General features: G+C 51.8%; 1 protein-coding gene across 1 annotated transcript in view; it reads right to left on the bottom strand.

Moving 5' to 3' along the window:
• Positions 1-7,753: 7,753 nt before the first annotated feature.
• The window catches only part of LOC144954187 (uncharacterized), a 35,123-nt gene continuing 30,685 nt past the window's right edge, over positions 7,754-12,191 (bottom strand). The window contains exon 5 of the mRNA XM_078884748.1: positions 7,754-8,057. Within this exon, the coding sequence (XP_078740874.1) occupies positions 8,051-8,057 (7 nt within the window). The 3' untranslated portion in view covers positions 7,754-8,050. The remainder of the gene's footprint in view (positions 8,058-12,191) is intronic.

Below are 12,191 nucleotides of genomic sequence, written 5' to 3'. Positions count from 1 at the left end.
ACTCACTCACATACTCACTCAGACACTCACTCAGAGACTCACTCAGAGACTCACTCACTCACAGACTCGCTCACAGACTCACTCACTCAGAGACTCACTCAGAGACTCACTCACTCAGAGACTCACTCACTCACAGACTCGCTCACAGACTCACTCACTCAGAGACTCACTCAGAGACTCACTCACTCAGAGACTCACTCACAGACTCACTCACTCAGAGACTCACTCAGAGACTCACTCACTCAGAGACTCACTCAGAGACTCACTCAGAGACTCACTCACTCACAGACTCACTCACTCAGAGACTCACTCACTCACATACTCACTCACGGACTCACTCAGACACTCACTCACAGACTCACTCACGGACTCACTCTGAGGTTGAATGTTGTACTGTACTTCACAGCGCCCCGGATACCAAAACTCGTCTGCGCAAGGATCAGTGGCACCCCAGCCTGGCCTGGGCTACACAGCTGCAACACAGCAGGGCTCACAGTACACGCACTCACAGACTCACCGCTACTGACTCACACATAGACTCACTCACTCACTCACAGACTCACTCACAGACTCACTCACTCACAGACTCACAGACTCACTCACAGACTCACAGACTCACTCACTCACTCACAGACTCACTCACAGACTCACTCACAGACTCACAGACTCACTCACAGACTCACTCACTGGGCTACACAGCTGCAACACAGCAGGGCTCACAGTACACGCACTCACAGACTCACCGCTACTGACTCACTCACTCACAGACTCACTCACTCACTCACTCACAGACTCACTCACAGACTCGCTCACAGACTCACTCAGAGACTCACTCAGAGACTCACTCACTCACAGACTCACTCACTCACAGACTCACTCACTCACTCACACACTCACTGGGCTACACAGCTGCAACACAGCAGGGCTCACAGTACACGCACTCACAGACTCACCGCTACTGACTCACTCACTCACAGACTCACTCACTCACTCACTCACAGACTCACTCACTCACTCAGAGACACACTCACTCACAGACTCACTCACTCACAGACTCACTCACAGACTCACTCACTCACTCACAGACTCACTCACAGACTCACTCACTCACAGACTCACAGACTCACTCACTCACAGACTCACTCACTCACTCACAGTACACACACTCATAGACTCACTCACTCACAGACTCACTCACTCACAGTACACACACTCACAGACTCACTCACTCACAGACTCACTCACTCACACTCACAGTACACACACTCACAGACTCACTCACTCACAGACTCACTCACTCACACTCACAGTACACACACTCACAGACTCACTCACTCACAGACTCACTCACTCACTCACAGTACACACACTCACAGACTCACTCACTCACAGACTCACTCACACACTCACAGACTCACTCACTCACAGACTCACTCACTCACTCACAGACTCACTCACTCACTCACAGTACACACACTCACTCACGCATAGACTCACTAAGTCACTCACTCACAGTACACTCACTCTCACAGTACTCACTCGCAGACTCACTCACTCAGACTCACCGCTACTAACACTCACTCACGCATAGACTCACTAAGTCACTCACTCACAGTACACTCACTCTCACAGTACTCACTCGCAGACTCACACTCACAGACTCACTCACTAAGTCACTCACAGACTCACTCACACTCACAGTACACTCACTCATTCACAGACTCACTCACACTCACAGTACACTCACTCATTCACAGACTCACTCACAGTACACTCACTCACTCACAGACTCACTCACACTCACAGTACACTCACTCATTCACAGACTCACTCACTCACTCAGACTCACTCACTCACTCAGACTCACTCACTCATTCACAGACTCACTCACAGTACACTCACTCACTCACAGACTCACTCACACTCACAGTACACTCACTCACTCACAGACTCACTCACAGTACACTCACTCATTCACAGACTCACTCACAGTACACTCACTCATTCACAGACTCACTCACTCACAGTACACTCACTCACTCACAGACTCACTCACAGTACACTCACTCATTCACAGACTCACTCACACTCACAGTACACTCACTCACTCACAGACTCACTCACACTCACAGTACACTCACTCACTCACAGACTCACTCACTCACAGACTCACTCACACTCACAGTACACTCACTCACTCACAGACTCACTCACACTCACAGTACACTCACTCACTCACAGACTCACTCACTCACAGACTCACTCACACTCACAGTACACTCACTCACTCACAGACTCACTCACTCACAGACTCACTCACACTCACAGTACACTCACTCATTCACAGACTCACTCACAGTACACTCACTCACTCACAGACTCACTCACACTCACAGTACACTCACTCATTCACAGACTCACTCACAGTACACTCACTCACTCACAGACTCACTCACACTCACAGTACACTCACTCATTCACAGACTCACTCACTCACTCAGACTCACTCACTCACTCAGACTCACTCACTCACTCACAGACTCACTCACAGTACACTCACTCACTCACTCACAGACTCACTCACTCTCACAGTACACTCACTCATTCACAGACTCACTCACACTCACAGTACACTCACTCATTCACAGACTCACTCACAGTACACTCACTCACTCACAGACTCACTCACACTCACAGTACACTCACTCACTCACAGACTCACTCACTCTCACAGTACACTCACTCACTCACAGACTCACTCACACTCACAGTACACTCACTCATTCACAGACTCACTCACAGTACACTCACTCACTCACAGACTCACTCACAGTACACTCACTCATTCACAGACTCACTCACAGTACACTCACTCACTCACAGACTCACTCACACTCACAGTACACTCACTCATTCACAGACTCACTCACAGTACACTCACTCACTCACAGACTCACTCACACTCACAGTACACTCACTCACTCACAGACTCACTCACAGTACACTCACTCACTCACAGACTCACTCACAGTACACTCACTCACTCACAGACTCACTCACAGTACACTCACTCATTCACAGACTCACTCACAGTACACTCACTCACTCACAGACTCACTCACACTCACAGTACACTCACTCATTCACAGACTCACTCACAGTACACTCACTCACTCACAGACTCACTCACACTCACAGTACACTCACTCATTCACAGACTCACTCACAGTACACTCACTCACTCACAGACTCACTCACAGTACACTCACTCACTCACAGACTCACTCACAGTACACTCACTCACTCACAGACTCACTCACAGTACACTCACTCATTCACAGACTCACTCACTCACTCACAGTACACTCACTCACTCACAGACTCACTCACTCACAGTACACTCACTCACTCACAGACTCACTCACTCACAGTACACTCACTCACACTCACAGTACACTCACACTCACACTCACAGTACACTCACTCATTCACAGACTCACTCACAGTACACTCACTCATTCACAGACTCACTCACAGTACACTCACTCACTCACAGACTCACTCACACTCACAGTACACTCACTCACTCAGACTCACTCACTCACTCACAGTACACTCACTCATTCACAGACTCACTCACACACTCACAGTACACTCACTCACTCACAGACTCACTCACAGTACACTCACTCATTCACAGACTCACTCACAGTACACTCACTCACTCACAGACTCACTCACACTCACAGTACACTCACTCACTCAGACTCACTCACTCACTCACAGTACACTCACTCACTCACAGACTCACTCACAGTACACTCACTCATTCACAGACTCACTCACAGTACACTCACTCACTCACAGACTCACTCACACTCACAGTACACTCACTCATTCACAGACTCACTCACAGTACACTCACTCACTCACAGACTCACTCACACTCACAGTACACTCACTCACTCACAGACTCACTCACACTCACAGTACACTCACTCATTCACAGACTCACTCACACACTCACAGTACACTCACTCACTCACAGACTCACTCACACTCACAGTACACTCACTCACTCACAGACTCACTCACAGTACACTCACTCATTCACAGACTCACTCACAGTACACACACTCACTCGCTCACAGACTCACTCACACTCACAGTACACTCACTCATTCACAGACTCACTCACAGTACACTCACTCATTCACAGACTCACTCACAGTACACTCACTCATTCACAGACTCACTCACAGTACACTCACTCACTCACAGACTCACTCACACTCACAGTACACTCACTCATTCACAGACTCACTCACACTCACAGTACACTCACTCATTCACAGACTCACTCACAGTACACTCACTCACTCACAGACTCACTCACAGTACACTCACTCACTCACAGTACACTCACTCACTCACAGACTCACTCACTCACAGTACACTCACTCACTCACAGACTCACTCACAGTACACTCACTCATTCACAGACTCACTCACAGTACACTCACTCACTCACAGACTCACTCACACTCACAGTACACTCACTCATTCACAGACTCACTCACACTCACAGTACACACACTCACTCACTCACAGACTCACTCTCACTCACAGTACACTCACTCGCTCACAGACTCACTCACACTCACAGTACACTCACTCATTCACAGACTCACTCACAGTACACTCACTCACTCACAGACTCACTCACACTCACAGTACACTCACTCATTCACAGACTCACTCACACTCACAGTACACTCACTCACTCACAGACTCACTCACAGTACACTCACTCATTCACAGACTCACTCACAGTACACTCACTCACTCACAGACTCACTCACACTCACAGTACACTCACTCATTCACAGACTCACTCACACTCACAGTACACACACTCACTCACTCACAGACTCACTCTCACTCACAGTACACTCACTCGCTCACAGACTCACTCACACTCACAGTACACTCACTCATTCACAGACTCACTCACACTCACAGTACACTCACTCACTCACAGACTCACTCACAGTACACTCACTCACTCACAGACTCACTCACACTCACAGTATACAGCAGCAACACAGCAGGGATCACAGTACACTCACTCAGACTCACCGTGACTGATTCACACTCACTCACACTCACTAAGTCACTCACTCACACTCACTCACACTCATTCACTCACAGACTCACACACTCACTCACTCACACACTCATTCACTCACAGACTCACACAGACACAATATTTACAATCCCAATTTTATTCCACGTTCCAAACAAAATAAAACATTGATGCCTGAGAGGGTTTCTGTGTGAGTCTGTGAGTGAGTCTCTGAGTGAGTCTCTGAGTGTTTCTCTGAGTGAGTCTGTGAGTGAGTCTCTGAGTGAGTCTCTGAGTGAGTCTGTGCCTGAGAGGGTTTCTGTTTGAGTCTGTGAGTGAGTCTCTGAGTGAGTCTGTGAGTGAGTCTCTGAGTGAGTCTGTGAGTGAGTCTCTGAGTGAGTCTGTGAGTGAGTCTCTGAGTGAGTCTGTGAGTGAGTCTCTGAGTGAGTCTCTGAGTGAGTCTGTGAGTGAGTCTGTGAGTGAGTCTGTGAGTGAGTCTCTGAGTGAGTCTCTGAGTGAGTCTGTGAGTGAGTCTCTGAGTGAGTCTGTGAGTGAGTCTCTGAGTGAGTCTGTGAGTGAGTCTCTCTGTGTGAGTCTCTGAGTGAGTGAGTCTCTGAGTGAGTCTCTGAGTGAGTCTCTGAGTGTTTCTCTGAGTGAGTCTGTGAGTGAGTCTCTGAGTGAGTCTCTGAGTGAGTCTGTGCCTGAGAGGGTTTCTGTTTGAGTCTGTGAGTGAGTCTCTGAGTGAGTCTGTGAGTGAGTCTCTGAGTGAGTCTGTGAGTGAGTCTCTGAGTGAGTCTGTGAGTGAGTCTCTGAGTGAGTCTCTGAGTGAGTCTGTGAGTGAGTCTGTGAGTGAGTCTGTGAGTGAGTCTCTGAGTGAGTCTCTGAGTGAGTCTGTGAGTGAGTCTCTGAGTGAGTCTGTGAGTGAGTCTCTGAGTGAGTCTGTGAGTGAGTCTCTCTGTGTGAGTCTCTGAGTGAGTGAGTCTCTGAGTGAGTCTCTGAGTGAGTCTCTGAGTGTTTCTCTGAGTGAGTCTGTGAGTGAGTCTCTCTGTGTGAGTCTCTGAGTGAGTCTGTGAGTGAATCTGAGTGAGTCTCTGAGTGAGTTGGTCTGAGTGAGTCTGTGAGTGAGTCTCTGAGTGAGTCTCTGAGTGAGTCTCTGAGTGAGTCTGTGAGTGAGTCTCTGTGTGAGTCTCTGAGTGAGTCTGTGAGTGAGTCTCTGAGTGAGTCTGTGAGTGAGTCTCTGTGTGAGTCTCTGAGTGAGTCTGTGAGTGAGTCTGTGAGTGAGTCTCTCTGTGTGAGTCTCTGAGTGAGTCTCTGAGTGTTTCTCTGAGTGAGTCTGTGAGTGAGTGAGTCTCTGAGTGAGTCTCTGAGTAAGTTGGTCTTTGTGAGTCTCTGAGTGAGTCTGTGAGTGAATCTGAGTGAGTCTCTGAGTGAGCCTCTGAGTGAGTCTCTGAGTGAGTTGGTCTGAGTGAGTCTGTGAGTGAGTCTCTGAGTGAGTCTCTGAGTGAGTCTCTGAGTGAGTCTCTGAGTGAGTCTCTGAGTGAGCCTCTGAGTGAGTCTCTGAGTGAGTTGGTCTGAGTGAGTCTCTGAGTGAGTCTCTGAGTGAGTCTCTGAGTGAGTCTCTGAGTGAGTCTCTGAGTGAGTCTCTGAGTGAGTCTCTGAGTGAGTCTCTGAGTGAGTCTGTGAGTGAGTGAGTCTCTGAGTGAGTCTCTGAGTGAGTGAGTCTCTGAGTGAGTCTCTGTGTGAGTCTCTGAGTGAGTCTCTGAGTGAGTGAGTCTCTGAGTGAGTCTGAGTGAGTCTCTGAGTGAGTCTCTGAGTAAGTTGGTCTGTGAGTGAGTCTGTGAATGAGTCTCTGTGTGAGTCTGTGTGAGTCTGAGTCTCTGTGTGAGTCTGTGTGAGTCTGAGTCTCTGTGTGAGTCTCTGAGTAAGTTGGTCTCTGTGAGTGAGTCTCTGCGTGTTTGTGTGTGTGGGTGGAGTGGTGGCACAGTGGTCAGCGCAGCGCTGCACCACGAACGCCGCGACCTGAGTTTGATTCCCGCCCACGGTCAACATCAGTGGCGAGGTTAAACATTCAGCAGTTCCACAAGCCTGGGCCTATGGTTAGGATGAGACCTTGGCCCTAGGCCCAGGCCTAACCCTAGGCCCAAGCCTTACCCTAGGCCTTACCCTAGGCCAAGGCCTTACCCTAGACCAAGGCCTTACCATAGGCCCAAGCCTTACCCTAGGCCCAGGCCTTACCCTAGGCCAAGGCCTAACCCTAGGCCCAAGCCTTACCCTAGGCCTTACCCTAGGCCAAGGCCTTGCCCTAGACCAAGGCCTTACCCTAGGCCCAAGCCTTACCCAGGCCTTACCCTAGGCCCAAGCTTTGCCCAGGCCTTACAATAGGCCAAGCCCTTACCATAGGCCCCAGGCCTTACCCTAGGCCCCAGGCCTTACCCTAGGCCCCAGGCCTTACCCTAGGCCCCAGGCCTTACCCTAGGCCCAGGCCTTACCCTAGGCCCAAGCCTTACCCTAGGCCCAAGCCTTACCCTAGGCCCAGGCCTTACCCTAGGCCCAAGCCTTACCCTAGGCCCAAGCCTTACCCTAGGCCCAAGCCTTGCCCTAGTCCCAGGCCTTACCCTAGGCCCAAGCCTTGCCCTAGTCCCAGGCCTTACCCTAGGCCCAAGCCTTACCCTAGGCCCAAGCCTTACCATAGGCCTTACACTAGATTCAGGCCTTACCCTAGGCCCAAGCCTTGCCCTAGTCCCAGGCCTTACCCTAGGCCCAAGCCTTACCCTAGGCCCAAGCCTAACCCTAGGCCTTACCCTAGGTTCAGGCCTAACCATAGGCCTTACCCTAGGTTCAGGCCTTACCCTAGGCCCAGGCCTAACCCTAGGCCTAAGCCTAACGCCGGGCCCTGGTGATGGTGGTTGATGTTGGTGGTGACGGTCAGGTTCTGTGGAGGGCGAGAACATCACAGAGTGAGCAGTGCGACGCAGCGTGTAGAAGAGGGGTCAGTGGGTGGGTGGGTGAGTGTGTGTGAGAGTGTGTGTGAGAGTGTGAGTGAGTGAGTGGGTGGGTGAGTGGGTGGGTGAGTGTGTGAGTGTGAGTGAGTGGGTGGGTGAGTGGGTGGGTGAGTGAGTGAGTGTGAGTGAGTGAGTGGGTGTGTGTGTGGTGTGAGTGAGTGTGAGGTGAGTGTGGGTGGGTGAGTGAGTGAAGGTGAGTGTGAGTGAGTGGGTGGGTGAGTGGTGTGGGTGAGTGTGTGAGTGTGTGGAGTGAGTGAGTAGTGTGAGTGGGTGGGTGGGTGGGTGAGGTGGGTGGGTGGGTGAGTGGGTGGGGTGAGTGGGTGGGTGGTTGAGTGTGAGTGAGGTGGAGTGAGTGTGGTGGGTGGGTGGGTGTGAGTGGGTGGTGAGTGGGTGTGTGTGTGTGAGTGAGTGTGTGAGTGGAGTGAGTGAGGTGAGTGGGTGGGTGAGTGTGGGTGAGTGAGTGAGTGGGTGAGTGAGTGGTGGGTGAGTGGTGGTGAGTGAGTTTGAGTGAGGTGAGTGAGTGTGTGAGGTGAGTGAGTGGGTGAGGGTGAGTGGGTGGAGTGAGTGAGTGAGTGAGTGAGTGTGTGAGTGAGTGGGTGAGGTGGGTGGGTGAGGTGGGTGAGTGAGTGTGAGTGGGTATGAGTGAGTGTGAGTGAGTGAGTGGGTGGGTGGGTGGGTGAGTGTGTGAGTGAGTGTTGAGTGGAGTGTGGGTGAGTGAGTGAGTGGAGTGTGGTTGAGGGTGAGTGTGAGTGAGTGAGTGTGTGGTGGGTGAGTGTGGTGAGTGTGTGAGTGTGTGAGTGAGTTGAGTGAGTGAGTGGGGTGAGTGGGGTGGGGAGTGGGTGGGTGAGTGTGTGAGTGAGTGTATGAGTGCGTGTGAGTGAGTGAGTGGGTGGGTGAGTGGGGTGAGCGAGTGGGTGAGTGACTGACTGAGTGAGTGAGTGGGTGGGTGGGTGAGTGAGCGAGTGAGTGGGTGAGTGAGTGTGTGAGTGAGTGTGAGTGAGTGGGGGTGGGTGGGTGAGTGGTGAGTGGGTGAGGGCGAGGTGAGTGATGAGCGCGAGTGGGTGAGTGTGTGTGAGCGAGTGAGCGAGTGAGGCTGATGTGAGTGAGTGTGTGGTGGTGTGAGTGGGGGTGAGTGGGTGGGTGAGTGAGTGTGTGAGTGAGTGTGTGAGTGTGTGTGAGTGTGAGTGAGGTGAGTGAGTGGGTGAGTGTGGGTGAGTGTGTGGTGGGTGAGTGTGTGAGTGAGTGTATGAGTGAGTGTGTGTGAGTGAGTGGGTGAGTGAGTGGGTGAGCTGAGTGGTGAGTGACTGAGTGTGTGAGTGAGGTGGTGGAGTGAGCTGAGTGAGCGAGTGAGTGGTGAGTGAGTGAGTGTGAGTGGGGGTGAGTGAGTGAGTGTGTGAGTGAGTGTGAGTGAGTGGGTGGGGTGGTGGGTGAGTGGGTGGGTGAGTGTGTGAGTGAGTGTATGAGTGAGTGTGAGTGAGTGAGTGGGTGGGTGGGTGGGTGAGTGTGTGAGTGAGTGTATGAGTGAGTGTGAGTGACGTGAGTGGGTGGGTGAGTGTGTGAGTGAGTGTGTGAGTGAGTGTGTGAGTGAGTGAGTGGGTGGGTGAGTGGGTGAGCGAGTGGGTGAGTGACTGAGTGAGTGAGTGAGTGGGTGGGTGGGTGAGAGTGAGCGAGTGAGCGAGTGAGTGGGTGAGTGAGTGGGTGAGTGAGTGTGTGAGTGAGTGAGTGTGAGTGAGTAAGTGAGTGGGTGGGTGAGTGGGTGGGTGAGTGGTGTGAGTGAGTGTATGAGTGCGTGTGAGTGAGTGAGTGGGTGGGTGAGTGGGTGAGCGAGTGGGTGAGTGACTGAGTGAGTGAGTGAGTGGGTGGGGTGGGTGAGTGAGCGAGTGAGTGTGAGAGTGAGTGTGTGAGTGAGTGTGAGTGAGTGGGTGGGTGGGTGAGTGAGTGGGTGAGCGGTGTGAGCGAGTGAGTGGATGAGCGAGTGGGTGAGTGTGTGAGCGAGTGAGCGGGTGAGCGAGTGGGTGAGTGGTGGGGTGAGTGAGTGTGTGAGTGAGTGTGAGTGAGTGAGTGGGGTGGGTGAGTGGGTGGGTGAGTGTGTGAGTGAGTGTATGAGTGCGTGTGAGTGAGTGAGTGGGTGGGTGAGTGAGTGGGTGAGCGAGTGGGTGAGTGACTGAGTGTGTGAGTGAGTGGTGGGTGGGTGAGTGAGCGAGTGAGTGGGTGAGTGAGTGAGTGGGTGAGTGAGTGAGTGAGTGTGAGTGAGTGTGAGTGAGTGGAGGTGGGTGGGTGAGTGGGTGGTGGGTGAGTGTGTGAGTGAGTGTATGAGTGAGTGTGAGTGAGTGAGTGGGTGGGTGGGTGGGTGAGTGTGTGAGTGAGTGTATGAGTGAGTGTGAGTGAGTGAGTGGGTGGGTGGGGTGGGTGGGTGGGTGGGTGAGTGTGTGAGTGAGTGTGTGAGTGAGTGTGAGTGAGTGAGTGAGTGGGTGGGTGAGTGGGTGGGTGAGTGTGTGAGTGGGTGGGTGAGTGGGTGAGCGAGTGGGTGAGTGACTGAGTGAGTGAGTGGGTGGGGTGGGTGAGGTGAGCGAGTGAGCGAGTGAGTGGGTGAGTGAGTGAGTGGGTGAGTGAGTGTGTGAGTGAGTGTGAGTGAGTGGGTGGGTGGGTGAGTGAGTGGGTGAGCGGGTGAGCGAGTGAGTGATGAGCGAAGTGGGTGAGTGGGTGAGTTGTGTGAGCGGGTGAGCGGGTGAGCGAGTGGGTGTGTGAGTGAGTGTGTGAGTGGGGGTGTGTGAGTCAGTGAGTGTGTGCGTGACTGAGTGTGAGTGTGTGTATGAGTGAGTGTGTGAGTCTCACAGCTAGTCGTAGTTTGGTGAGCGAGTGTGCACCACACGGCACATGATGAACACGATGACCACCATGGCGAGTGAGTGAGTGTGTGAGAGGTGACTGTGAGTGACTGACTGTATGAGTGTATGAGTGAGAGTGTGACTGAGTGTGTGAGTGAGTTACTGAGTGGCTGACTGAGTGACTGAGTGAGTGAGTGACTGAGTGAGTGTATGAGTGAGTGAGTGACTGTGTGAGTGTGTGTGTGTATGAGTGACTGTGAGTGACTAACTGTATGAGTGAGAGTGTGACTGAGTGTGTGAGTGAGTGAGTGACTGAGTGAAGTGAGTGACTGAGTGAGTGTATGAGTGAGTGAGTGACTGTGTGAGTGTGTGTATGAGTGACTGTGAGTGACTAACTGTATGAGTGAGAGTGTGACTGAGTGTGTGAGTGAGTGACTGAGTGACTGAGTGAGTGACTGAGTGAGTGTATGAGTGAGTGAGTGACTGTGTGAGTGTGTGTATGAGTGACTGTGAGTGACTGACTGTATGAGTGAGTGAGTGACTGAGTGTGTGAGTGAGTGACTGAGTGAGTGACTGAGTGAGTGACTGAGTGAGTGTATGAGTGAGTGAGTGACTGTGTGAGTGTGTGTGTGTATGAGTGACTGTGAGTGACTAACTGTATGAGTGAGAGTGTGACTGAGTGTGTGAGTGAGTGAGTGACTGAGTGAGTGACTGAGTGAGTGTATGAGTGAGTGAGTGACTGTGTGAGTGTGTGTATGAGTGACTGTGAGTGACTGACTGTATGAGTGAGTGAGTGACTGAGTGTGTGAGTGAGTGACTGAGTGAGTGACTGAGTGACTGAGTGAGTGACTGAGTGAGTGTATGAGTGAGTGAGTGACTGTGTGAGTGTGTGTATGAGTGACTGTGAGTGACTGACTGTATGAGTGAGTGAGTGACTGAGTGTGTGAGTGAGTGACTGAGTGAGTGACTGAGTGAGTGACTGAGTGAGTGTATGAGTGAGTGAGTGACTGTGTGAGTGTGTGTGTGTATGAGTGACTGTGAGTGACTAACTGTATGAGTGAGAGTGTGACTGAGTGTGTGAGTGAGTGAGTGACTGAGTGAGTGACTGAGTGAGTGTATGAGTGAGTGAGTGACTGTGTGAGTGTGTGTATGAGTGACTGACTGTATGAGTGAGTGAGTGACTGAGTGTGTGAGTGAGTGACTGAGTGAGTGACTGAGTGAGTGACTGAGTGACTG

This window comes from Lampetra fluviatilis, unplaced genomic scaffold, assembly GCF_964198595.1.
Source record: "Lampetra fluviatilis unplaced genomic scaffold, kcLamFluv1.1 SCAFFOLD_433, whole genome shotgun sequence".
Classification (NCBI taxonomy): domain Eukaryota; kingdom Metazoa; phylum Chordata; class Hyperoartia; order Petromyzontiformes; family Petromyzontidae; genus Lampetra; species Lampetra fluviatilis.
This window is presented reverse-complemented; position numbering and strand designations above follow the sequence as displayed.